At 48.3% G+C, this 27150-nt stretch overlaps 1 protein-coding gene across 1 annotated transcript; it reads right to left on the reverse strand.

Moving 5' to 3' along the window:
* Positions 1-693: 693 nt before the first annotated feature.
* On the reverse strand, positions 694-26285 carry P3H1 (prolyl 3-hydroxylase 1). The gene is made up of 15 exons (XM_083625921.1): positions 25734-26285; positions 20344-20496; positions 18730-18919; positions 17729-17860; positions 16875-17014; positions 15655-15744; positions 15292-15344; positions 13636-13757; positions 12970-13097; positions 11532-11627; positions 8630-8780; positions 8191-8308; positions 6200-6275; positions 4485-4625; positions 694-1514 (listed from the first exon to the last, which is right to left on the reverse strand). Exons 1-15 carry the CDS (start codon positions 26223-26225, stop codon positions 1272-1274), a joined length of 2325 nt encoding a protein of 774 aa, XP_083482047.1. The 5' UTR covers positions 26226-26285; the 3' UTR covers positions 694-1271.
* Positions 26286-27150: the final 865 nt, after the last annotated feature.

Genomic DNA, 27150 nt, shown 5'->3' on the forward strand with positions numbered 1-27150 from the left:
AATTAAATACATATTGAAATACAAAACTAATAAGATTTAATTGTTAAACAAATTTAATACACAGATTGCATGCGCTTTTGCTAATAGTGCATGACATAAAAAATAAAATTTTAAGGCTTTAAGATTATTTTTTTCTTGAATGTTGCCAAGGGCTGCCAAAAAGGCTGCAGATTGAACTGCCCTGTCCTAGGACATACATTTTCCTTCATCTCACTGAACGTTCACCTTTTTTGAACTCCTTTTCCCCATTTTATGTCAGCCCATCATCTCATTTCCTTCTCCCTCCGCTGTTCAGTTTCCTCTTGTGTCGTGTCTGCTTTAACCTACAGGCAGAATCTTTTGTCTACTTCGTTTTACATACAGTGCCCAAGCCACTGGGGGACACTCAGAATCATAGAATTTTAGAGCTGGAAAGGGCTTTGGAGGTCATTCCGGAATTAAAACCCCTTTGCTCAACGGAGGACTCAACTGCAACACTCCTGACGAATGGCCATCCAGCCTCTACTTCAAGGTAGGGAACATTTTTTTCAAGCCAAGGGCCACCTTCCATTCTAGGCAACCTTCCAGGGGCCACATGTTCATGGTGGGCGGGGCAAGAGGCAAAAGAGGGCGGGGAACTAATGCAAATTTTACCTCTGTATGAAGAATGGTTTCCACCTACAAGAGACACTTACTTGTTCCGGAGCAGGAAAGTGGTATCCATCTTATTTTATTTGGTACATTTGCATCCCACTCTTCCTCCACAGATCTCAGGGCAGGGCCTGTTGGGCTGCCCCTGCTTTTATCCTCACAACAACCCTGTGAGGTAGGTTAGATTTGGAGACGGCGACCGGCCCACAAGTCGCCTGCTAAGTTTCGCAGCCGAGTGGGGATTTGAATTCAAGTCTCTGGGCAGCAGAGCTATCCCTGCCACCCCAAAACTGGCTACCCCTCCGGACCCTTAAAAAAAGAAAAGGAAAAAGAAAACACAGTTGGTGGTGTGGCCCCCTTTGGAGAAACAGAACATCAGGGGAGGGGGAGAGGGAGGGAGAGGCAGACAGAAACCGGAAGCTTCCCCCTTCTCCCCCCAAAGAAATCCTCCTGGGCCACACCACCCTTATGTAAGGCACTTGGGAGGTGGTCGTGTTCAGTCTTGTTTGTGTGCCAGACGAGGGTCCCAATCCACAGGCTGGCGGTCCACTATGCTTCTCAGTGTCCCAAAAGTTCTGCCTGTTGGTGCCTCTCGTTGGGCTCTCTTGGTTGTGTACATTTGTGTGTTGGCGTCCGGGAGATTACAGCTCGTCTTTCCCTAAAGTGGCGTCTTGCTCGGGGTCTTCCGCTGGGGCTGGCGTGGAACTCTCTGCCACGATCTCCTTCTCCGTCACAATCTCTTTCTCCGCCACGATCTCCTTCTCTGCCCTGATTTCCTTCCCTGCCACGATCTTTTTCTCCGCCATGGTCTCCTTCTCTGGAGGCAACTCTGTTTCCTCCGTGTTGAACAGCATCCGCACCAGGTCGTCGGCCTGGACTCTCTCCTGCGGCGGATGAAGAAGGAGACTTTGTTACAGGGGGTGGGGTGGGATGGGGTTCAGCTCTCATTATTATCTGTCAGGGTACTGCCATCGGAACAGGGTAGGGAAGCAGAGGGGCAGTTGGGTTACAGGGAACCTCCGGAAATCTTGCGAAGCAGTTCCTCTTCCTGTGGTGAGGAAAGCCACACCTCCAGTGGGGAAGAGGGGAAAGGACCAGAGGATGCTGCTGGGAGCCTCAGCACCGCTCCTGGCCAAGCCGGCCAGGAGGGAAGCATGCCCCTTCCGTCGCCCACCCTGCGCAGAGGTGTAAAACGCAAAGAAGGAAGGAAAAGGCTGGGGGTGACGAAGCTCTTATGTTGGGGGAGGTCCCGGAAACAACCACTCCCGGATTCTCCTAGCAATTGAGGCAGACATGAACTTGTGGCTCTGCATTGTAAATAGTTTTGCACCAAAATAAAACCTGCAAAAGACAGGTTGGAGTCCTGACTGGTTACTCACGAGCAACCACCATTGCCATCTGACATTATCGATTCTACCACAGGGGCTCCCAAAATGCGCTCCGCCTGGGAAATTCTGCATGCAAAGCAGGTGCTATGGCCACGAAACTGCAGCCGCACCCAAAGCAGCTTCCCATTGTGCAGGATATTTAAATGCAGTCCAACCAACGATTCATTTTGCCAGAAGGCGCATGAAGGGGCTGAGGGTCACAGAGTGTTCCTGCAAAATTGCTAGAGAGAACTCGGTGGTCCTGGCAGGAAGAAGGCATAGCTATATATCCTCTTCCTTGCCTGGGCTCATCCTCTTTCTACCCTTCTCAGCCATGAGAACACCTGCAAGTTCAGACTCCATCTTAAGCTAGACTTTAGCATGTTTTAGTAACTGAATTGCCACTTTAAGCCTGTCTGAACAAACCGGCTGCATCTGTTATTCTTCAGGAGGCATACTGAGTGACTCGTGTTATTTTTACCCTTTACAAGACTGTGTGGTTGCAATTTTAAGGGGGAGAATAGGCGGTAAATAACAGGAAAATCCAGTCTGCCTTAAAGCATCCTGGATTGCTAACACTAAAAGGTTAACACTAGGCTATTTAAGCTTCCCTTTTAAGTTGCAAAGGGATAGCACTCTGCTGAATGCACAAATGTGAGGAAGGAGGTGTAGTATCTAATAAATATATCCTCCCTTAGCATCTAATTACATCCCAACACATTTCTCCACAGGGCTGCCTGGGAAATTATGAAAGGTATGAGAGGAGAACAAGGTGAGCAAACTAGCAAGCCTTCTGTAGAAATGCATCGTTGGTACATCCCTAAGAGGTCATCCATTCTAGCCCCCCGTTCATTGTGGGGTGCAGCTTCAGCCAACCAACCTGCAGGCAAGGAGAACACAATCAAACAGCTCTTGAATATTTCGGTCACTGACCAGAGTGCAACATATACAACAGCAGAGAGCATACAAACATAAATTGATTAATATTAAGCTCTGCGAGCTAGTACACAATAAATAATTCAGATATAAAACAGCTAAAACATATAAACTAAAACCTTAATCACTAATTTAAAACATAATTTAAAACCACTGGCTGGGTGAAACACTCTCTCACAAGAGACCAGGGATTTGACATCCTTCTGCAGGGCCTGCAAGATGGAGCTGTTCCACCCGGCCTTTGGTCAGGGTTCAGTCTGACTCATTTTCCATTTGTATAAGAACAAGCACGAAGGAGGTTTCCCAGCCCACTCACAGGGTATTATAATATCAGTGGAAACTGGTTGGTCCTGGTGAGTATTAACCGCTTTCAGTTTTAACCTGAGGATTGTCATTTGTCCAGTTTGAACTTTACTTTTAATTTATTTAAATTAATTTTGGGATGCATTTTAATTGATCAATTGCTTGTTTTTATGCATAATGTATTGTTTATATGATGTTAGCCGCTCTGAGCCCGGCTCTGGCTAGGGAGGGCGGGGTACAAATAATTTTTTAAAAAAACATATTCTTATTATACTTAGACATTGGTCGTTAGATTCATTCAAAGCTTATAGAAGCAGCACGGAATTTAGCCACTTTGAAGGTAGTGTCTGGTTCTCTGTTCTCTATTAAGTATTTTAAGTAATAATCATCAGTTCTGCTTGGGGGTTTGCTGCGTGACTGGAGTGACAAATATAGAGCGTATAACCTTGTAGTAATGACAGCGCAGTAGGGCTTGAGTAGCAGTTTCAACTTCCTTCAAACCACAGAGGCATGTTCGTTCTGAATATGGTTTGCCTTCAAATCTGCCATGCTGGTGGAAGGACATTACACCTGGCAAGCATAAAAAGCTCTTCTAAATTTGGGTATTTCTATTTTGGATAAATACCTCCCTTTGGATAAACCCCCCTCCCGTTAACTTTAATTTCTGGATACCTTGTCCTTTCAACTCATGTGGTATTGCAGCTCAACATCACCCTATTCGTTGCTTAATTGTGGATTCAGCTTTTTCATATCCACAGGTTATCAGAGCCTGCAGTGTGAACCCTACGTTTCTCTTGGTTTCTCTTGCAGTGAGGATTTCCCCATTTTTGTTTTGCATGTGTCTGTTAAAGTTAAGGGTGCCAGACCCTACCGGGAAGAAAAATTAGTTTTAGCCAATAATGGATCTTCAGAATCCATATCTGGGACCTAAACAGTTCTTGCCATCTAGCAAGTGCCTCCAAACGCTTAACCAAAAGATCTCCTTCGATGCGGCGCCTACCCACTAGGCTTCCTTCCTCTGCCCTCTGCATAACAACCAGGTGTTTTAGAAAGCAATTTCTTGGGAGAAAGGGCAGAGGCAGAAAACTTGAGGCCGATTCGCCTGCAATGCAGAAGTGAAACCCAGCAAAACCCTCTTTTTTTTGCAGAATTTTACACACAGGCCTGGATATGGGGGCGGGAGAAAAAGAAGGGCATGGTGGGGTTGAGAAAGGAGGAGTGAGGCAAAGCAACAGCCATTCTACATACCCGTTCGCTGTGACGGGGGTCCAGGGTGAACCACAAGGCAATGGCACAGCGCTGGCCCTTGGTCACGGCTTTCACGCCATGTGGGTTTTCGGAGCCTGATGAGAAACCCACAGCCCGGCCACACTGGGGCTGAACCTCTGCCTGGAAACCAACAAAGGGAATAATAATAATAATAATAATAATAATAATAATAATAATAATAATTTGATTTATACCCCGTCCTCCCCAGCCAAGACCGGGCTCAGGCGGCTAACACCGGGTATAAAAACAATTGATTAAAATACAACTTAAAAACAAGATTAAAATGCAACATTAAAAAATGATCAGAGGACCATTTTGATTTGGACAGCACACCCCAAACTGAATTGCTCCCTGCCGGGATTGCTGTGCTGACTGGAGCTGATGGGAGTTGTAGTCCCAAACACCTGGAAGGCAAATGGCCTTTCTAGGCCAGTGGGCATATTAGGATTCATGAACAAATACTGGTGGTATTTGACTCCTAGTAAGTTTGAAACAATGTATGGAACAGGTACAAATATCTACTGGTAATGTAAAGAAAAAGAAGGTACTGACATCCCAAAGGAGCAGAAAATACTTTTTATGTACAGCCGCTCGCATGTTACTAGCCCAGAGATAGAAGGAAGACAAAGTCGCTACCAGAGAGGAATGGCAAACTAAGCTGAAATGGCAAAGCTGACTGGGAAACTCAGGAACCAAGAGGACAAAAACTTTAAAAAAGAAGGGAAAAAAATTATAACTGATCTAGGAGACCACTACAAGCAGATGGAAACATTAGCAGGATTTTAATCTCACTTGTAATGATAATTTGGACTGATATGAAATATAGAGTATGGAATAATATGCAGCTGTAAATGTTAATAATAGGACCCACAGAGGGGGTGGGGAGCAGTCGCGAGATTCAGAGTAATATCTACATGTGGATATGCATTTGGAATGTAATAATTTTATATCTGTAAAATCAAATAAAAAGGATTTAAAAAAGAAGAAAAAAAAGGATTCACCCACACCCTTCCCCTTCTGTCTACTCCCAGAAAAGAGAAGGAAGGAAGTGGGGAAGAGTGTGACTTTTCCAACTTCCTCCTTCTAGGAAGGAGGTTTCAGGGGAGACAAAGCGAACCACTCTCACCACCTGGCAGCTGAGGGCCACTGAGTGAGTGGGAAGGAGGCTCAAAGACATTGTGGGCACTCAGGGGGGCACCGGTGCATCTGTTAGTGAGCCCTGGTATAACTGCTAACATTAAGCGGAAGAGACAGAACCAGGACTCAGCTACATTGGCAAAGAGAAATCGCTTTATATGCGTTGGTTTATGCATTCTAACACCATGACACCAGATGGCACTGTGGAGTTCCGTTTTTGCTAATTCGATTTCTTATACAAAGCTTGCAATGCATTGAACTGGAACGCTTCTTTGATGTGTCCAGATCTAATTATGCTTATTTGCACAATGTACGAAAGACGTCAGAATCCAGCACAGAAGGGGCATAGCCCCGCTGAAACGAATTAAATCCACTAACTTCAGTGGGTCTACTCTGAGCAGGGCGAATATTGGAGGCAATACAGGGCTGGCTCATTTGCACCAAGGGTCACACACAGACTGTGGAGTCCAGCAAAGATGACCTCCGGGGGGGGGGGATTCCCTTTGCCCAAAGACACACCAAAGAGCACAGAACATAAAGAGGAACAATCGACTCACAGTCACCGTCGTGGCATCCAGCTCCGTGAAGTAAAAAGCTCCTCCTTCAAAGTCACCGTTTAGGTAGAGAATAGCACTAGAATTAGCAGAGGAGAGGGGGAGATATTATGTCAATGCCTTTCCTTCTGGTGGAGCAGAGAAACACACAGACTAACGTTCACCTGGTTCGTTTTGGAAGTGTCCTTAAAGGACCCTCTTCCCAGGGACTGTCAACGTTTTTTGGCCACTGGCCTCATTTGCCTTTTTAAGAGAGTGTCGTGGGCACTTCCACGGATCTGAGACTTGAAAAAGGGCACAGAGCTGGAGGAGGAAGAGGGAAAGAGCGTCACACTTCCCCTTTCAGCTCTATGTTCTTCTCAGGGGAGAAAAAAGATAATCGGTCTTTTGCTACCACGTGGCCATGGGGTGGGGCCCTCAGAGGCTCTACAAACACCAGGGGAAGACCACAGGGGCACCATTGCGCCCATGGGCACCATGATGGCAACTGCTGCTCCAGACTCTAATTTGCAGTACATTATGGAGCAAAGGCAGACTCTGTTATAGTGCAGGGAATATGCATCAGAACTGCCTACCCTTTTCCTTCCTTCCTTTTTTTTTTTAAAAAAGAGAGGGATTCTAGTCCTCATTGTTCAAGATGGAAATTGGAAACCCCGCCAAGTCCTTCTGAGCAGAAGGGGCTGAGCAAAATGTATGCAGATAGGTGAACCAAACATGTTCCCTTGGGTGCCAGCGTTGCAGCCCACAGAACAGAAAACAAGGTTGTTATATCTCACTTGGGACAGCCTGTTTGAAGATGGCTCTATCCTATCAACCTCTCAGTCTCCTCTTCTCCAGGCTAAACATACTCAACTCCCTCAACCGTTCCTCATAAGGCTTGTCTTTCAGACCCTTTAATCCTCTTGGTTGCCCTCCTCCGCACATGCTACAGCTTGTCGATATCCTTCTAAAACTGTGGCGCCCAGAACTGGACACGGGACTCCGGCAAGTTGCTATTTCAAGAATAACCTGGCAGAGGTTGGCCACCATGCCTGACATGTCTTTCCTATGTTGGTCTTTTGACAGGCTGCTCTTATATTGTTTTAAATTGGTATTTTAATCGCTTTACTCATGCTGGGTAACATGAGCCTTTGGAGCGGCTCTGAGGCCCCCTGGTGGAAAAACCTGGGATAGACAGGTTTTAAAGAAAATAAACAAGGCAGATGTCATGACATGAGCCCAGTGTGTGTTTGTTTGTGTGAAGTCTTCCAGGGATAGAGGGAGTAAACTATGCAATCCTGTAACACACATACCCCTGCTGAATGACCTGGCCCACCACCAGAAAAAAGGGTTCCCCACCACTGTCCTAAAAGGGCTGGTCTTCAGGCAGGTAGACCTGGCCAACTATCTTAAGAACAAGGTGAGAGACTTTTGACTTTCCAGAGGTTGCTGAGCTACAACTCCCACCTCACCCCTGGCTGCTGGCCATGCTGGCTGGGGCTGGTAGCTCCTGCAGTAGCCCAACAACATCTAGAGATCCTCAGGTTCCCCATCAGCAGAGCAGCTACTCATGCAGGGACACAACACACAGCCTCCTTTCTGGATGGTGCTCCCAGGAGCCTTTAGCCCAGGAATGAGGAAGCTGTGGCACTCCAGATATTATAGACTATAACTCCCATCTTCTGTGACCAGCGGGTGCACTGGCTGGGGTTGATGGGAGTCGTAGTCCAACTACATCTTGATCAGCGGTTCTCAACCTGTGGGTCCCCAGATGTTGTTGGACTACAACTCCCATCATCCCTGAGCTCTGGCCGTGCTAGCTAGGGGTGATGGGAGTTGCAGTTCAACAACATCTGGGGACCCACAGGTTGAGAAAGGTTGATCTGGAGGGGCACAGGGTCTGTGCCGTTCCTTAAGAGGTCAAAAAGCTGCTCAGGAGCACAACCACCGCAGTGCCTTGCTGTTGTCAGTGGAGAAGGAATTTTTCATTCTCTCCACTTCCTCACAGCCATTACCTGTAGTCCCGAAATGTGTAGGCTGGCGGCTCTTTGACACACACTAAAGCCTCTGCGTTAAGGATGCAGTTGTCCACGTGTACAGGGTGGCTCGGATCCGCCCGGTCTTCCTGTTTATCTGCAAGGGAGACAGGCAGCGCTGAAAGTTTGCAGCACTGCGGCAAGCCTGCCACACTTGGCAGCGAAGATTCAATTACCCGAAGGATCCGGCTTTCGAAAGAAAGCAGCCCTTCACGTTCCTAGTCCTCATGGTGCTTTTGGAAAGGCAAACTCCAGGCAGGCAAGAGGCCTGGCGAGAGTTGGAGGACACATTCCAGCCAGGCCAGAAACACCCAGAGAGGGTGTGAGGCAGGGCTGGTGAGGGGGTGTGGCCTGGTGAGGGGGTGTGGCCTGAGGCAGGGTGTTTTGCGCTAGAGGATGTGCAGAATGCCCTACTTGCCTTCAATAGCAGTGCGGCACACCAGGTGGGAGTAAGAGAAATGCAGGGGGGTGTCGAGGCGAAAATAGGACTCCATCACCAGCCGGACCTTCTCGGTCACATTGTAGTAGAGGTAAGCACTTTGCATGGGCACTTTGCCTTCCTGTCCCAGCTGCGGAGGCATAATAATAATAATAATAATAATAATAATAATAATAATAATAATAAAAATTATTTATACCCTGCCCTTCCCGGTTCAAAAACTGGGCTCAGGGCAGCTAACAACAAATTTAAAACACTTTAAAACACTTAATTATAAAAGCAGCATAAAATATAGTATAAAAACATGAATAACAATAAAATTCAAAAATCAAAAATCAATTAGATAATCCCCAGGGCTAGCTGGCTGAATTGGTCCTACTTGGGCCAGCGAGGAGGCCAGAGGAGAATTAGCTGTGGGGTCTCAGAGCAGGTGATCTTCATAAAAGGGGAGGGGGAAGGAGGAGAAGGGAAGGGAAATAAAAGATCAGTCTGAATTCAAATTAAAGGCCAGGTGGAATAACTCTGTCTTACAGGCCCAATGAAAGGAAGTTAAATCCTGAAGGGGCCTAGTTTCATAGGACAGAGAATTCCACCAGGTCGGAGCCATCACTGAAAAGGCCCTGGCCCTGGTGGAGGATAGTCTGACTTCCTTAGGGCCCGGGACCTCTAAACTATGGAACTTAAGGTCCTCTGCGGGGCATATCAGGAGAGGCGGTCCCATAGATACGAGGGCTCTAAGAGGCACACAGAGGAGGTTCAAGTCCCGGATAACAACAACAACAACAACTTATTATTTATACCCCGCCCATCTGGCTGGGTTTCCCCAGACACTCTGGGCGGCTCCCAACAGAATGCTAAAAACACAATAAATGGTCAAACATTAAAAACTTCCCTAAACAGGGTTGCCTTCAGGTGTCTTCTAAACATCAAATAGTGGTTTATTTCCTTGACATCTGATGGGAGGGCGTTCCACAGGGCAGTTGCCACCACCGTGAAGGACCTCTGCAAGGTTCCCTGTAACCTCACTTCTCGCAGGGAGGGAACCGCCAGAAGGCCCTCTGGGCTAGACCTCAGGCTGAATGATGGGGGTGGAGACGCTCCTTCAGGTATACTGGGCTGAGGCCATTTAGGGCTTTAAAGGTCAACACCAACACTTTTAATTGTGCTCGGAAACATACTGGGAGCCAATGTAGGTCTTTCAAGACCAGTGTTATATGGACTTGGCAGCCACTCCCAGTCACCAATCTAGCTGCCGCATTCTGGATTAGTTGTAGTTTCAAGGGTAGCCCACGTAGAGCGCATTGCAGTAGTCCAAGCGGGAGATAACCAGAGCATGCACCACTCTGGTGAGACAGTCTGCCAGCAGGTAGGGTCTCAGCCTGCATACCAGATGGAGCTGGTAGGCAGATGCCCTGGACACAGAATTGACCTGCGCCTCCATGGACAGCTGTGAGGCCAAAATGACTCCCAGGCTGCACACCTGGTCCTTCAGGGGCACAGCTACCCCATTCAGGACCAGGGAGTCCCCATACACCTCCTGCCCCCTGTCCCCCCAAAACAGTACTTCTCTCTTGTCAGGATTCAACCTCAATCTGTAGGCCGCCATCCACCCGCCAACTGCCTCCAGACACTCACACAGCATCTTCACCGCCTTCACTGGTTCCGATTTGAAAGAGAGGTAGAGCTGGGGATCATCCGCATACTGATGATCACCCAGCCCAACTCCCCTGATGATCTCTTCCAGCGGCCTGTCCCTGGTCCCTCACCGGCTTTAAAAATGGACTACTGCCCCAAAGACAACAGGTCCTGCGCTCCATCTTCCCTGACCCAGGCACCTGGTTCCTTTGTTTATTTCATGACATTTCACAGAATCACAGAACGGCAGAGTTGGACGGGTCTTCAAGGGTCATCTAGTCCAACCCCCTGCAATGCAGGAATCTTTTGCCCAACTTGGAGTTTGAACCCACGACCCTGAGATTAAGATTCCTGTGCTCTACCAGCTGAGCTATCCTAGGCCTGCCGCTTGATGATACACACACAGCAAAAACAACCACCTCAATAGCTGTTTACAAAAAAGACAAACGGGGAAGATCTGGAATCGGCACGGCGAACTGTTTCAAAAGGACTGGAGCAAATTTATATTTGATATGAAAGAAAACTGCAAACATTTGAAAACGTTTGTAGGTTTGAGTTGGAATGTTTTGCAATGTGAATATAAGGAAATGATTTACATATAATGAGGTGAAATGTTAAAGGGAGATAGAAAGTAAAAAGTGGGATATAGAGATGCTAAGAATTTAGTAAAGATGTCAGAAAGAGGGAGGGAAGGAGGTCGGTGCTCAGTCGAGCAATGTTTAAGGTTATTGATATATATAACAAAATGTGATTATGACAAATATGGAAAGCTCAATAAAAATTATTATAAAAAAACCAAAACAAAAATAATAAACGTTTATCGGTAAGAAAAATTAACAACGACAATTCAAAACTCCCCAGAAGTTGAGGGAACAAACAGCCATGGTTTATTATTCCATAGTAAGGTTGGGATCTAGCTAAGGAGGCTGCAATGCTTTCTGTGTTTGTTACAGCCCAAACATCACTGAAAGCAACTTCCGTCTGCGTCTTTGATGACAAAGACAGAGATTTACACAGGAAACAGGCCCATTCAAGCAGGCAGCGATGCTTCTGAATACCAGCAGAACCACAGGAGGGGAGAGGGGTCTTGTGTTCGAATCCTGCTTGTGGGTTTCCCACGGTGCAAAGAGGATGCTGGACTAGGTCAACCATCGGCCTGATCCAGCAGGCCCCCCCCCCTAGATTCTTGTGTCCTGGATTCCCCCCAGAAGTCCGAGCACAGCTTTCTGCTCTTTCAGAGACTTACCTTGAGTGCTTTATAGACGGTGACGCCATAGAAAGTCTCACTGGGGGTGTGTGGGGAGGTCTTGCCACGGTAGCCGTCACCGGCAGAGGCAGCTGCCTGCATTGGGAGAGGGTAGAGAAGATATATATATAAAACTGAACATTTATCTCTCTCTCTCTACTTGTGTGTGTTAAATTTTGTGCTTTACAATTTAGAATATTCATTTATACAACCTTAAAATAGCAATGACTTCCCTTCTGTCTCCATGGTTCATTTTACATAGCATAAATACCTTCATATTTTATATAAACTAAACCATTCCGTATTCCATTATTACTTCCATCGATACTTATTTACATTGTTGGATTTATCTTAATGCTGCCAATGTTTTCAAGTGTACACAATTCCCCTCCCTGCCATGTATTCCATAAACATTTTCCAATCTTCTTTAAACGAATGTTCTTCTTGTTCTCTTATTCTATACATTAGATCCCCAAGCTGCGCGTATTCCATCAGTTTAAGTTGCCATTCTTCTTTGGTTGGGAACCTCGCTCCATTTCCATTTTGGAGCTAAAAAACATGGGCTGCTGTAGTGGCATATAAATAACCATTTTTGACACCTGGGAATTTCCATCTGAATCATCCCCAACAAAAAGGAAAGGTGCTTTTAAACATTTTTTTCCAATTCATTATAAATTATTTCCCAATACTCTTTTACAGGTCCATCACACATGAAAGAACGTACCCTCAACCTCATTGCATCTCCAGCACTTATCTGATTCAGTCTTACACATCTTAGCAAGTCTACTCCAAGTAAAACTGAACATTTCAATCCATTTTTTCTTCTGGGGTTGTGGTGAAAACCCCAGGTAAAAAAAGAGAGTAAAAGACCTCTGGACATTTAAGTCCAGTCAAAGGCGACTATGGGGTGCGTTGCTCATCTCGCTTTTCAGGCTGAGGGAGCCAGTGTTTGTCCACAGACAGCCTTCCGGGTCATGTGTCCAGCATGACTAAACTGCTTCTGGCACAATGGAACACCATGATGGAAAACGGAGCGCACGGAAACGCCATTTACCTTCCCACCACAGCAGTACCTATTTATCTACTTGCACTGGCGTGCTTTCGAACTGCTAGGTAGGCAGGAGCTGGGACAGAGCAACAGGAGCTCACCCCATTGTGCAGATTTAAACTGCCGACCTTCTGATCAGCAAGCCCAAGAGGCTCAGTGGTTTAGACCACAGCGCCACCCGCGTCCCTCAAGCAGGATTCATCTCAGGCCAAATGGCAGAACCTGAGAGCAGTCCCCTCGTGGTTCAATCCCCGTGCATCTCTAGGGTCAGACAAACAGCTAAGGCAGCTGAGCTGAGAAAGAACCACCCTGGACCAAGATTCTAGAGTGAGCTGCAGCCTCCCGGAGCATCCACAGTGCTGTGTTGGGACCTGAGGGGCAGCTACTCACATTGGTCAGCCTCTGCAGTGCCCGACACTCCTCTTCGGACAGAAAGCCGTCCACCACCACACGCTGGGAGCCGTTGAGCAGCTTGGAGTTCATGGTGATGCCAAGCCCGTCGTACACCAAGGGGCCTCCTGTGTGAGGCAACAAGAAGCAGCTGAGGCATTCTGGAACCTGGAGGCCCTTCAAAATGCTGTTGGACTCCACCTCCCATCAACCCTCAACCCATAGGGATGCTGGGAGCTGTAGTCCACCGTTCTCTGGGGAAGCCAATTGGCCGCTGGGTGCAGCTGAGGTCCCAAGCCTCGTCCTTCCAGTCAGCAATCTCGAGCTCTGCCCTAGCTTCAGTTTAGGAGCCGTCTTCAAGGGCGGCCCCATGCGTAAGTCACTGCAGCAGTCTAACCAGAGAGGAGGCGGCAGAAGCTAGGTTAGAGGCATGTAAGGGGTGTGGCCCCTCTGGATGCTGCTGAAACCTGTATCATCTCCAGTCAACATAGCCAACGGTCAAGGTTAAAGGGAGTTGGGAGTCCTTATGGAGGGCTGCAGGTTCCCCATGCCCAAGAAAAGGGATTAGTCCCTGCAGTTGGGACACAAGAGCTGGAGACACAGCTGGAGCCATGGGAAGAGACCCCTTTCCCTTGGCCACCAAAAACCCCTAGGCTGCCCTGTCACCTTCTCGCACGAGCTTGTTCATGTCCGTGGACTCCTTCGTCTTCTCCTCCACCAGGTTCTCAATCTCCTTCATGAGGTTGCCTATCTCTTCCGAGATGCGGGCTGCCGTCTCGCGCTCCACCCTGCAGAGAATGGAGAGACAGGGCGGCGTCATCGGCTGGAAGGTCAACAGCAACTCACTGTACGTGGGGCTGCCTTTGAGACTGACCCAGAAACTCCAGAGGGTGCAGAATGCCACAGCGAGACTCCTTACAGGGTCCTCGTCGCGGGATCACATTCACCTGGTGCTATACCAGCTGCACTGGCTCCCAGTGGAGTACAGGATCAGGTTTAAGGTGCTGATTTCAACCTTTAAAGCTCTATACGGCCTAGGATCCTCGTACCTATAGGACTACCTCTCCTGGTTTGTCCCACGGAGGACCTTACGGTCTTCAAATAAAAACATCTTGGAGATCCTGGGCCACAGGGAGGTTAAAGGTAAAGGAACCCCTGCCCATACGGGCCAGTCGTGTCCGACTCTAGGGTTGTGCGCCCATCTCACTTAAGAGGCCGGGGGCCAGCGCTGTCTGGAGACACTTCCGGGTCACGTGGCCAGCGTGACGAAGCTGCTCTGGCGAGCCAGCACCAGCGCAGCACATGGAAACACTGTTTACCTTCCCGCTATAAAGCGGTACCTATTTATCTACTTGCACTTAGGGGTGCTTTCGAACTGCTAGGTGGGCAGGAGCTGGGACCGAAGGACGGGAGCTCACCCCGCCGCGGGGATTCGAACCGCCGACCATACGATCGGCAAGTCCTAGGCACTGAGGTTTTACCCACAGCGCCACCCGCATCCCACAGGGAGGTTAGGCTGGTCTTAACCAGAGCCAGGGCTTTTTCGGCTGTGGCCCCGATCTAGTGAAACACTCTGTCACAAGAGACTAGGGCCCTGCGGGACTTGACACCTTTCTGCAGGACCTGCAAGAAGGAGCTGTTCCACCAGGCCTTTGGCCAAGGCACAGTCTGACCCCTCCTTCTGTAATCCTCATAGAACACTAGCCCAATGGTTGCCATTAATTTGATTCAGAATTGATTTGAGAATGAACTGATTTTAGAATGTATTTCAATTAATTGATTGTGATTTTATGTAAACTGTGTTACTTTTACTGTTGTTAGCCGCTCTGAGCCCAGCTTCAGCTGGGGAGGGCAGGATATAAATAATTTATTATTATTATTATTATTATTATTATTATTATTATTATTAACAGGTAGACCTTGGAATGGAGCCAATCGCCAGCCTGGGCGGTGCGGTTGGGGAGAAGAGTTCCCATGCAGATGTGGGAAGGAGAGCCAGCTTCAAAAGCCTAGCTCCGAGCTATAAGGCAGCCAGAGAGAACAAGCCAGGCAGAGACATAAGCAGAGAGCCAACATGGTGTAGTGGTTAGAGTATTGGACTAGGACCTGAGAGACCAGAGTTCAAATCCCCACTTCGCCATGAAGCTCTCAATGGGTGACCTTGGAGCCAGTCCCTGCCTCTCAGCCTTGGAGGGCTGTTCTAGGGATTAAATGAGGAGGCGAGCCATGGAAGCCACCCTGGGGTTCCTTGAAGGAAAAAGTGGGATATAAAAGCATTAAAAAAGGGTGGGGGAGAGAAAGTCTACTGAAAAAGGCGCTCACTTCTGCTTCTCTTGCAGCCTCTTCGGTATCACCTCTTCCGGTGTCCAAGTGTCCTTAAAATCAGGGGGAGAGAAAAAGAACTTAGCGCAAGGAATTTCCCCAAAAACTTAAAACCAGGGGTGGTGGAATTCTGGGCCTGCTGAGCTTCCTGGTCTCAGCTGCCCAGTCGTTGTACTCAGAAACTGGGGATGATGGGAACTGTAGTCCAATAACATGTAGCTCTCCACAGATCCCTTCCTCCTTGACTCACACAGCGCCAGCTCTGTCACCTCCCCACCTCAAAGCCCTAGGCCCCATACTTTGCACTTTCCCCTCATCCGCCTTTCCTTAAAAAAAGGGCAAAAGGAAGGAGCCGCCTCTTACCGGGTCCACGAAGGGGATCCCAAAGACGTCGTAGGCGAAGAAAAGCTGCTCTTTCTCCAGAAGGCTGCGTCTCCAATAGAGCTCAACATCCTGAGCGGAGAGGGGGAAAAGGAGGGCAGAAAAGTTAGAAGCGGGCAAATTAAACAGATTCCTCGATTAGCCAGCAAAGGGGTGGGGAACCTTGTGGCGTGGTTCAGCTGAAGGACCAGATCTCCCTCAGCCTGGGGTCTGAGATCTCCTAGGGAAGCCTTTCTCTTAATCCTGCCACCCTCCCAGGCGTGTTTGGTGAGAGAGAGGGGCTTAGTAGCTGCTCCCAGATGGTGGAACTTCTTTCCACGGGGAGCCTAGGCCAGTAGGGGTGTGTTGAATTGTTTCAACTTTTGAATTCCAAAAAAGGAGGGGTGCTAAAAAGTCGTAACACGACTTAGGAATCTGAAACATATTTTGATTGAATTGATATAATCTACTTTTGCTTAGTAAGCGAAACGTGTGTAAAACTGCATAGAAATAATCAAAAATGGCTGCCAAGCACTTTCAGTTATATTTATGGTTACCTGACATTTACAGAAGGTAAACTTAAAATCATTTGGTTTCCGAAAGCTGTTTATGTGCCTCTTCATCAAACATAGACTTATCAAGCTCAATGTTGTCCGATCACAAAAAGAATAGCAGGTTTGAATTCCTCACACCCCAAAGCATATTTTTAAGACCCCACTCACTGAAGAAATTTACAAAAAATAAGTTTCACTCCATACTAGGATGGTCCCCTCTCTGCTTTCCTCTTGCTGGTAGGCAAAGACTTCCTTTTCTAATATAAATGGGATAGGCAGTAATAAAAAGATATAAAATAAGTAACTACAGAAAGGAGGAGAGTTAAGTTGAAGAAAATGCAGAATAAGGATTGATGTAAAAAAAATAATAATTAGCAAATATGTGTAAAATGGAAAAAAATGACATTTATCTAAGAATCCCTGTGGGAGAAAAGACTTTATTTTCTTGTTCAGACAGGTCTTTGGCCACTAACTGGCTGTTGTGTTTTGGCAGGCCTTCTGTGTGTGTATGTGTGTTATGCTTCCCACCGCATTGTTGTGTTTTTAAAACGGTTTTGTTTTGATTCAGTGCTGTTTTTTATAATATGCTCTTTTATTTAGTTTCAATATTTATTGTGTGCTTTTCATTGTACCCGTGAGCCCCTGTACTGCACCCACCGGGACACTCACCTTTCTGGGGCGTACGGGCGTGGCCAGGTTGTCCCCCAGCACAGCTGTGTAGTAGGCCAGGTTCTGTTTCATCACTTCATCATTAGGGAAGAAGAGCAAATAGGTTTTGGCACACTCAATGGCCTTCTCGTAGTCGCCGCCTGGAAAAGGGGAGAGAACCTGCATAAGGACGTAAAAAGAAGAAGACGACCTGCATCTGGATCAGGCCAGGCACCCATTTGGTCCAGAGGGGCGGATTATCAGATCCCCCAAGGGGAATCTTGCAAGCAGGACCTGGGAGCAACAGCAACTGCTATTCAGAGGCATAGCAGTGGAGGGAGAATGTACAGTATTTTTTTGCTCTATAGGACGCACCCGACCGTAACACACCTAGTTTTAGAGAGGGAGAACAAGAAAAAAAAAATCTCTCCCTCTCTGCGCAGTGCTCCTTCAGCGAAGCAGCAGGAGAAACGGAGCCCATTCCATTTCTCCTCCCGCTTTGCTGAAGGGGCGTTACTTCCGGGTTTTGCCGCTCGCGCATGCGCATGATGTCACGCACATGCGCGGAAGCAGCGAATCGCGACCCGCGCGGGTTACATTCACTTCAGGATGCGAACGGGGATCCAGAACGGATCCCATTCATATCCAGAGGTACCACTGTACTTGCAAACCGCTTAGAAGCCTCTTTGGGTGTTACAAAGTGTATATATTAACACATTATCTAGGCAAACACATTTATTGTATACTGTACAATGTATGGTGCGTTTTAGGTATGTGATATCATGAGGGTGCAAAGGATAATTTGGGGGGAAGCAGGCCAGTTTCTTACCACAAAAATAAAAACCATTGTGCCTGGACCTTTTCTCTCAACTTACTGTTGTAGTAGGCAAACTGAAGGTAGTTGAAATGAGATGGGAGGAAGTCTTCAATGGGCTTCTCACTTCCGGTTTGAGACGCAAGTTCTGTGACGCAGCCTTGCTTGCAGCTCAACACTTGTGTGTAGTGATCTGGCAAAAAAAAAAAAAAAAGACGGAAAACCAGGTTTCTTCTTAAAAACAGGACCAGAGAGTTTTGCAGGCCAGAGGCAGTAACCTACACGCTGTATGCCATATCAGACCCAGGACAGAACAAACCATGGCTTCCTACCCCACACCTAATGTTATATGTGACGTCAGGTGTGGGGCAGGAAAGGCTGTGGCTACAAGGAAAAATCCTTAAAGTGAGCTCCTGACTGCTCCTTTGCAAACAGGACTTGCCATTCAATGCAAGCTTTGCCCCTTTGCAGCTGTGGTTTGGATTTAATTTTCCCAGACTGCATTGGCAAACCAACTCCCATCCCTCTTCACTTCGTATGCTCCTGAGTGGTTAAAAAAAAAAAAAAGGTAAAGGACCCCTGGACAGGTAATTCCAGTCAAAGGCAACTATGGGGTTGCAGCGTTCATCTCGCTTTCAGGCCGAGGGAGCCGGCGTTTGTCCTCAGACAGCTTTCTGGGTCACATGGCCAGCATGACTGAACCACTTCTGGCACAACAGAACACTGTGACAGAAACCAGAGTGCATGGAGATGCTGTTTACCTTCCCGCTGCAGCGGTACCTATTTATTCACTTGCACTGGCATGCTTTGGAACGGCTAGGTTGGCAGGAGCTGGGACAGAGCAACGGGAGCTCACCCTGCTGCGGGGATTTGAACCGCTGACCTTCTGATCGGCAAGCCCAAGAGGCTCAGTGGTTTAGACCACAGCGCCACCCACGTCCCCTGCTCCTGAGTGGTGCAGTCCAGCCACAAACTGAATGGGGCGCTTCGGCATTTAGAGAAAAGAATTCATGGAGTTTCTTTCGCTCGTCCACAATACTCAGGCCTCTGGGTGGGGCTCACCAATGATAGCTTGGAAAAGATCCGCGTTGTACTCGAGGTAGTTGTAGCCTTCGTAATCGTACGGCCCCTCGCAAAGGGCTCGACACTCTGTGTCAGCGACCCAGTAGGCTTCTAGTGCCTTCTCCAGGTGCAAGATGGCCGCCTGGGGCTTCTCCTCCGTGTAGTAACTCACACCCAGGCGGAATTCTTCCTACAAAAAAAAGGGGAAAGCATGGGAAACAGTCAGAACTTGTGCGAGAGATGGGAAGCACAGATTGGAAGCTAGTCCACCAACCTCAATCTTAGCTAGACTGCACATAGCATATGCTTGGAGGAATCCTTTCTCAGACTGTATTAAGGCTCACGGCAAAGACCCTTTTTATCTAGCTGGCAAAGCCTGTCAGAACAAAAATTCCTTCAGTTATTTCTGGAAAGCACAGAGGGTGGGTGCCTGTCGGATTCCCCAGAATGGGGCACCCACCTTGGAGGCCCTGCTGCAGGTCAATGAGGAGAGGGCTTCTGGGATCTTTGAAACCGGAAGGAGGTACGTAAGGGAGCAGGCCGTCTCTCAGGTGTACAGTAAGAAGCACCATGCATTGTACGTCAGCGCCTCAAACCTGGCCCAGTTGCAGTTTGGCCAGCAGTGCAAATCCCACAAGCAAGGTGTTATATGCTGGAAGTAGTTTGGCTCGACAAGCAATGTAGCTGCTCTGGTCTGGACCAGCTCACCCCATTGCTCCCGCCACTGTCAGCAAGAATGAGGCATTCCAGCATGTGGTATTGCCACTCATCTTGCCTGCCCCTGAGCAGAGAACTCAAGTTGCAATGCTTTGGGGAGAACCCTGGCTCTTGCAAGAACTGGAAGGTTCAGGCAATAGAAGGGGAGCGGGCCAGCAGCAATTGCTGTTTTGTCTCAGGCGGTGAAACAGGATTTGCCACCTCTAGGCCCTGTGGTGGGAATTTTCCAGTCAGGAACCCAAGCAGCTGCTGTGGAGAGCTCCAGTCTTATGGCTGGAATGACCGTGTTTGAACGTTGAGGGATGCTGGAGATTATTTTTTTGTGGCGAGGGGGAGGGTTCTGCCTGCCCTCCTCCTTACAGGTGTCCCCCGGTTTCAGGCCTGGACAGGATTGAACCCTGACACCTACTTGCTAAGTCTCCTCTGCAAAGCCACACGGTTCACAGAAAGACCAATTTGGAGACCACATTTGTGGCTCAAAATGTGGAATTTATGTAGCCCAGGCTAGATTCTGGACCAACTTAGGTAGTAATTCATAGGCAGAATCAGAGGTTTTCAATATTTTGAATAAAATATTGGGGAGGGGGGAGGTAAGCCCCGCCCCTCATAATCGATCATATAAGGTGGTGCACGCACACCATTTGAATGGCAATGCCCATCAACTTGAGGGGGATGGGACAATCCCCTCAAATATTTTATTTGGGGGGGGGTGGAGATCTCTCAGGCCCTAGGAGTTGGCTCCTGTGGGCAGAATATGGACTCTCTCTATGCATATGTGTGTTGGATATGGACTCTCTCTATGCATATGTGTGTTGGATATGGACTCTCTCTATGCATATGTGTGTTGGGGGGAGAATCTGGGCGCGGGTGGCGTACAGTGGCCAATGGCGTTCTCACCATGTGCAGCTTGGCCTCCAAGTCCACAAAGTCAGAGTCTTTGACACCAGCCATCATCTGGTAGTAGTCCAAGTTCTGCCGCATCTCCATGTGGTCAGGGTTGGCCACAAAGAACGTGTGGGCTGCGGCCACGGCTTTGTCGAGTTTGTTGATCTGAGGGAGGGAGGAATAAAGACAGTGTTGAGTGCATGAGATGAAACTTGGTGGACCAAAGGTGGGGAGCCTTTCACAGTCTGGGGGGGTCTCATTCTGTTTGAGCCAAACCTCTGTGGGGCGGGGAATATGCTAGTAAAGAGTAGTATCAGAGGCCAAGTGAGCGAAGCATTGAAAATAATAATAATAATGATGATGATGATTAGGTGTCTTAAAGTGCACAACAAAAACAGACCTAACAGACATTAAGATCAGATGCAAACACACCAGCAAACAAATCGTTCTTTTTAAATATGTATGTATCTTAAATATTCTCCCTACCCCACTTTTAAAAAATGAGCATGAAAACAGCCAAGTTACATCCAAGTGACCTTCCCAATTAAAAACCAAGAGCCTGGGCAGATAAAATGTTATACTTTTGTATAACAGTCCAGTTTCTACACATGCAGAGGTGCTGAACCTGAGATTACCAAAATTGCAACAACAAGCCCTGCTGTTTGAGAGCTTCAGGGCCAGCCAAAGACATTTTGCTGCCCGAGGCAGAAAAGGCTGCCCCTCCCACACCCCATTCTACCACCATTCAAAGCCCCCTCCAAATTGCTTGTGTGAATTCTGCAACAGTCCACACACATCATTCTGCTTTATTCACGGTTCTGTGATGCTTCCCTAGGGTTAGCCCATTATTGCCATCTGGAGGGGCAATTCTGGAGCTACAGCACATCAAAGGAGAAAAAAATGAATGAGATTTCTTATGGCCACTCCATTCAAGTTTGCTGAGAGATATAGACAATGAAATGCTTCCAACATTTCTGCTTTAGAAGTCATCTTGAACAGTGGCGTAGCGTGGGGGGTGCAGGGGGGGCCGGCCGCACCGGGCACAACATCTGGGGTTAGGGCAAATCCATGGGTTAGGGGGCGCAAATCCACAGGTTAGGGGGCGCAAATCCACGGGTTAGGGGGCGCAAATTACTTGCCTTGCCCCGGGTGCTGACAACCCACGCTACGCCACTGATCTTGAACAAGCTGGCCAGATCCCTCTTAAAGGACCTCCCCTATTTCTTAGTAAAAAAATTGCTGTTGCTGGGTTTTTAATTGGTTTTATTACTTGGAAAATCATTCATATATTTTAATTTTTAAAAGATATACATATATATATACGAAAGGGCTTTTGGAGGAAAAACCTGATTGCTGCTGTTATTAATGCCTGCTTAGTGATTTGTTGCTGTTTTAATGGATTGTGTTTTCTAAAAACAATAAAGCGTAATTGTTAATCAAAAAACAAGAACCTGAATATTTGCGAAAAGATTCCAGCAGGAAGTTTTGGAACAGGCATCAATCGTAAAAGAAGGCGTGTCTCTGTGCAACGCGTCTAACCGTCCTGATGACATCATGAGCACAGCTTTGCACGAACGCACAATGAAAAGGATTTCTAGAGAGGGCCCCCCAAAACTAACAGGAAGGCATGCAAACACCCCACAAGCAGTTCACTGCGAAGGCAGGGCAGCCAACTGGAGCACATAAATCACCCTATCCGATAGACAGGAATAGCAGGAGGATTAAACTGCGGGTTTTCGCCTTTTAAGAATGGGGAGAGCTTAGGAATCAGCCACAGAGAAGCCAACGGGGTTTTGGTGGGGGAGAAAGAGAGCCTGGCTCTTTCCATATTTGCTTTCTCCACTCCAGTTGTTGAATTGGCTCTGAAACCTGAGACCACGGGGGAGGGCCCCCCTCTTTTGCGTCTTCCTGCGCAGCCCCTCTATGGACGTGGCACATCACCCCTCCTAAGGAAGTAGGGAGGAGAGAGAGACGAGAGAGGAAGGGCTGAACTTCTGGCCGCAGGGGAAGGAGCAAGAAAAACGCTTTCTAAGTGGCTAGAGTGAACATGTGGCAGACAAATGGATGGAGACTATAAGAGAGACAGGCCGGGTCAACTCTTCAGAACTGGAAAAGTGATTAAAGGCAAAACCCTTTCTGCAATAACTGTCCATGAATCCAGGCAGCTCAAACTCATCAGCTCCTCCATCTCTGCTTTGTTCTGTTCAGACATTGCAACCGAGACCCAGGGCTTTCTACAAGGCTGCTTCCTATATAAGGACAAAGTCTTCCTTCGTTTTCCAATTGTGCTACAGGAAATCTGGAAGGACCTCAGATTTCCAGCGGCAGATTCAGTTGTCCAACTTTTCCCAGACTTCCAACAAAGGGGAGATACTTCCAGGACTCGGGCAAAGTCCAGGCATTGGTCAATGGCATTGCAGCTGACCCAGCCACCGGTGCATGAGGCAAAAGAGAAAGCCCATAGGTTCATCCATGGGGGCAGCGGCAGCAGGATTGGGGCTGAAATGCAGTGGCAGGTCCAGTCCTAAGCATGGATGTGAGACAGATCTGATGCATGCTGGACCAAGGCTAGTGGCCCACCTGGTTCAGCATCCTCCTGCCACAGTGACCAACCAGAAGTCTCAATGGGAAGCCTGCATGCTAGACTGGAGGGCAACAGTGCTCTCCTTGCTTGCGATTTCCAGCAACGGCAAAACCATTTCTCCGATAATGGATGCTTTTCGAGATGCAGATGGTGCTGTTTTTTGCTTGCTCCTAGTGTGATTATTTTCACCCACAGCTGCAGTTTATTACACAGATACGATTAATAATATGTTCAACCTCTGTATGGCACTTTTAAGCACTTGGCGTATTTCACATGCATTTATCTAGCTGCAATCCTTACGAGCTTGCACGATAAACCGCTATCATTATACCCAATTTTGCAGGTGGAGATGCGAAAGAGAGTACAGCTTTTCAGCTCTGTCTCTTAGCGGCTTTGCAATATCTGTTTTCTTTCTCTCTCCTTCCTCCAGTCTCAGTACCTGTAGCCTGGTTTCTCTGTTTCTTTCCATCGAACCTATTAACGTTTCTTTGACCTCAACCTACACGATGTCAGATGGCAGGGAAGTGTTTTCCCTACTGCCAGGACTGCCTAGTGGAGGGACGGGGACTCTTCTTCAGCCAGGGGACAGCATTCCCTTCTGGGAAATCTTCTGAGGGCCATGACCTAGTGATGGGGAAGTATCTGGAGTGCAAAGCAGAGTTGTCAAAAGGCCTGGGGAGATTTCCAAGGGCCAGATAAATGGGCCTGGAGGGCCATACTTGACCTCCTGCCCTAGCCACTAAACTTCAGCATCCTGTTTCTCCACAGTGGGGGGGGGGCGCTTCTGGGAAGCCCACCAGCAGGGCATGAAAAAAATGTGTTTTGTGCTAAACTGCCTCTGAACCTGGAGGTTCAACTTAGGCATTTTGACTAGTGGCCACTGATCTTTTTCTTTCAAAAGCCCACCAAGTGGCAGTGAGGTCCATAGGTACAAGCCCTGTCTCTCAAGCTTTTTCCCTATTCTCATTGTTTCCCTTGTTTCTCAGTTCCATCTTTCCTAAATTATCCCATTGCTGTATCTTCAAAATAAAAACTTTGATTCAAAGGAGATTTCTTGCCAAATCAGAGTAAAAGTCCATGTTGCCCAACAATCTGTCTCCAGAAATACATTGAATGCATTGAAGGCCACAAGCATGGGGAGAGAGACTGCCATTGCTATTTAAGTCCCATCATAAGAGAAGGTATACTGCTCTGAACTGGGGAGGCTTTGCTTTAGCTACCACAAATGTTTGTGGCATTTGTATTGACTTTAGGTTGTGTCCTGAACTTGCTATCGTTTTAAATCACTGAAAGGCCACACAGCTTACTGTTCAAGAAGGAAAATAATTTCTCACCCTGCATGCCAATCAGAAGTAAGCATCACCATGTTCAGTGAGGCTTAAAGTGACAGTGGTGTGGAGACAGCACAATTTTGGACATGAATATTAAAATCAAAGTGAATGTTGGAAAATCAGGGATCGACAAAAGAAAGTGCTTCTTCAGACAGTGAATGAACTCGCAGGTACGTCCAACAGGTAGATCGTGATCTACTGGTAGATCAGTGGATGTCTGTAGTAGATCACCAGTAGATCACTGGATTCCCCAAAGAAGTCTTGCTCCCCTAAAAATGCTCAACCTTTTTTGCCCTGCGCCTCCTCCTTCAAGAAAGCTCAACAACTTTGACCTGAACCCCCCAAAAGGGGGTAGATCACTGCTAGTCTTTATGAGTAGATCACAGTCTCTTGGGAATTGGCCAGCCCTGGGGAATTCAGAGGCAATGATGGCCATCAACTTGGACTGCTTTAAAAGAGGATTAGCCAAACTAAGGCTATCAATGGCTACTATCCCTGATGGCTATGTTTCTGCCTCCACTGTTGGAGGAAGCAATGCTTCTGAATATCAGTTGCTGGAAACTACAGGAGGGGAGAGTGGACACGGACGACTCAGGGCCTGCTTGCCAGTTTCCATGGTACGGAATTGCAGAATTGTAAGAGTTGTACAGAATTGTAAGAGTTGGGAGGAAGGGGACGTGCGTGGCGCTGTGGGTTAAACCACAGAGCCTAGGACTTGCCGATCAGAAGGTTGGCGGTTCGAATCCCCGCAACGGGGTGAGCTCCCGTTGCTCGGTCCCTGCTCCTGCCAACCTAGCAGTTCGAAAGCACAAAGTGCAAGTAGATAAATAGGTACTGCTCCGGCAGGAAGGTAAACGGTGTTTCCGTGGGCTGCTCTGGTTCGCTAGAGCTGGCCACATTACCCGGAAACTGTACGCCGGCTCCCTCAGCCAATAAAGCGAGATGAACGCTGCAACCCCAGAGTCGGCCAAAACTGGACCTAATGGTCAGGGGTCCCTTTACCTTTAAGAGTTGGAAGGGACCCAATGGTCATCTAGACCACCCTCCTGCAACACAGGAATCTTCTGTCCAATGTGGGGCTCGAACCCACGACCCTGAGATTAAGAGCCTCCAGGTCTGCTGACAAAGCTGTCCCAGTAGGCATCTTGTTGGCCACTGTGAGAACAGGATGCTAGACTAGATTTGAGCTCTTCTCACATTCTTAAAGGAATATTAAAATTAGTTAGGGCTCCAAGCAGCAGCATCAAACCATCTCTTCCAACCCCCTCTAACTTTTGCTAAAACTGAATCCAACTGAACTCGACGTGGCCTACTTCCCCGGTAAATACGCAGAGAGGATCAGGAGGAATCCAAACCAAGCTGAATAGATCCTCCAGAGGGGCTCCCGTGACTCCTTTCCTCCCTGAGAAGGTCCCGATCCATTTGAAAAGATTCCCCCCCCCCCCAATCCTATCGCCATCAGTCCCCGATCCAAGTGAACAGGCTACCTTGAAATAAGCCACTTGGAGATAGTTGTACGGACTGCGCTTGCGGAACTCCAGCTCCGTCTCCTCGCCGAGCTGGTAGCGGGAGGCGCCGTCGGGGAGGCACTTGCGGAGGCAGCCGGCGCGGCGGAGGAGCTGCCCGAAGAAGCGGAGGTCGTCCAGCGGGCGCCGCTCTCCGACGGCGGGAGGCGCCGGGTGCTGCTGTTCGTCCTCCGCCGGGCGAGACGGGGCTCCGTCGGTGCTGTTGGCAGCGCAGCGCAAGCGGCACTGGATCAGGCGCGCCCGGTGCGCCTCCCGCGCCCGCAGCGCCTTCTCCATATGCAGGATGACGGCGTTCCAGTCCCCGCGGGCGTAAGCCTCCGTGCCCGCCGCCAGCAGCATATCCGCGGGAAGCGAGGAAAGGTCCGTCTCGGCCTCGACGGCAGGGACGGAGAGCTGCGCCACCAGCAACAGGAGCCCAAAGAGGGGCCGCGCAAGCAGATCCCGGGGCGCCATCGTGGCTCGCTCGCCGGCTGCAAAGGGGCGCGCAGGGAGGCTGGCCACGCCCACCCCGACGGGGAGGAGGCCCCGCCCTCGATAGCAAATAGCCCCGCCCCTCTCCCGGAGGCCCCGCCTTCGGCATCTCTTCTTCCAGAGACTCCGCCCTCTCTGCAGAGACGTCTAAGGTTGAGCGTACTCCCAGTTTTGTGCATAAGCACGCCGAATTTTTTTATGGGTGCTTTTTATTTTTAATGCTCGGTTTAAATTGTGTGTGCATGTGTTCTACTCTCCTGCAATTCTTATTCAGCTATTTTTATTTGTTCATTGCAAAGCTTGATGCGCTGCTTTGAACCTCGATGTGGTTTATAAAAAAAGAAGGCGGCTCAAGAAATAAAAAAGAAACTCTCAGAAGCAGCTGTTTAAAACATTCAAGATTCAACCATAAAAAGCTAAAAATCAAAACACACGTCCGTGTTCTGTTGGATGGACTTGACTAAGCAAAAATGTTCTTGGCAGGTGCAATGCTAAGTCCACTTACATGGGAGTAAATCCCCTTTAATTCAGTAGCCTGCTTCTGAGTAGACATGGGTAGGGCTGCACAGCTACACCGCAGGCAGTGAGATTTCTTTCCGATTGCGCTTCTTAAATGTCACAACCGAAACAACACCTGGATCAGAAAAAGGAGGGACTTTCTCTCGCTTGGCACTTTCCGCCCTGACTTTGTTAAGTCACAGCTAACCTTAAAACTTTGGGTTTCCCCTTGGGTGAAAAGAGGGGGGGAAAGTTCGGCCGATACCCGTAATACTACTTCAGAAGCCTAGTGGAAGTCTAAAATTTTAGCAAGTCTATGCACCGCTCCCAGAAGCTCCGCCCATTTCCTGCCTTCTTTCTCGAGGGGCTTTGAGTGGCCACGCCTACAAAAGCGAACCGCGCCTCAAAT

This window comes from Podarcis filfolensis (genome assembly GCF_964270895.1).
Source record: "Podarcis filfolensis genome assembly, chromosome: 8".
Taxonomy (NCBI): Eukaryota; Metazoa; Chordata; class Lepidosauria; order Squamata; family Lacertidae; genus Podarcis; species Podarcis filfolensis.

Excerpts from the sequence above, each read along its gene's own strand:
- P3H1 (XM_083625921.1), bottom strand. The coding sequence starts at position 26,225 with ATGGCGCCCCGGGATCTGCTTGCGCGGCCCCTCTTTGGGCTCCTGTTG. Across the intron at positions 13,758-15,291 it reads AGGCTGCAAGAGAAGCAGAA|GGTGGAGCGCGAGACGGCAG; the intron begins GTGAGCGCCTTT and ends CATTCTCTGCAG. Across the intron at positions 6,276-8,190 it reads TACACATTTCGGGACTACAG|TGCTATTCTCTACCTAAACG; the intron begins GTAATGGCTGTG and ends TGCTAATTCTAG.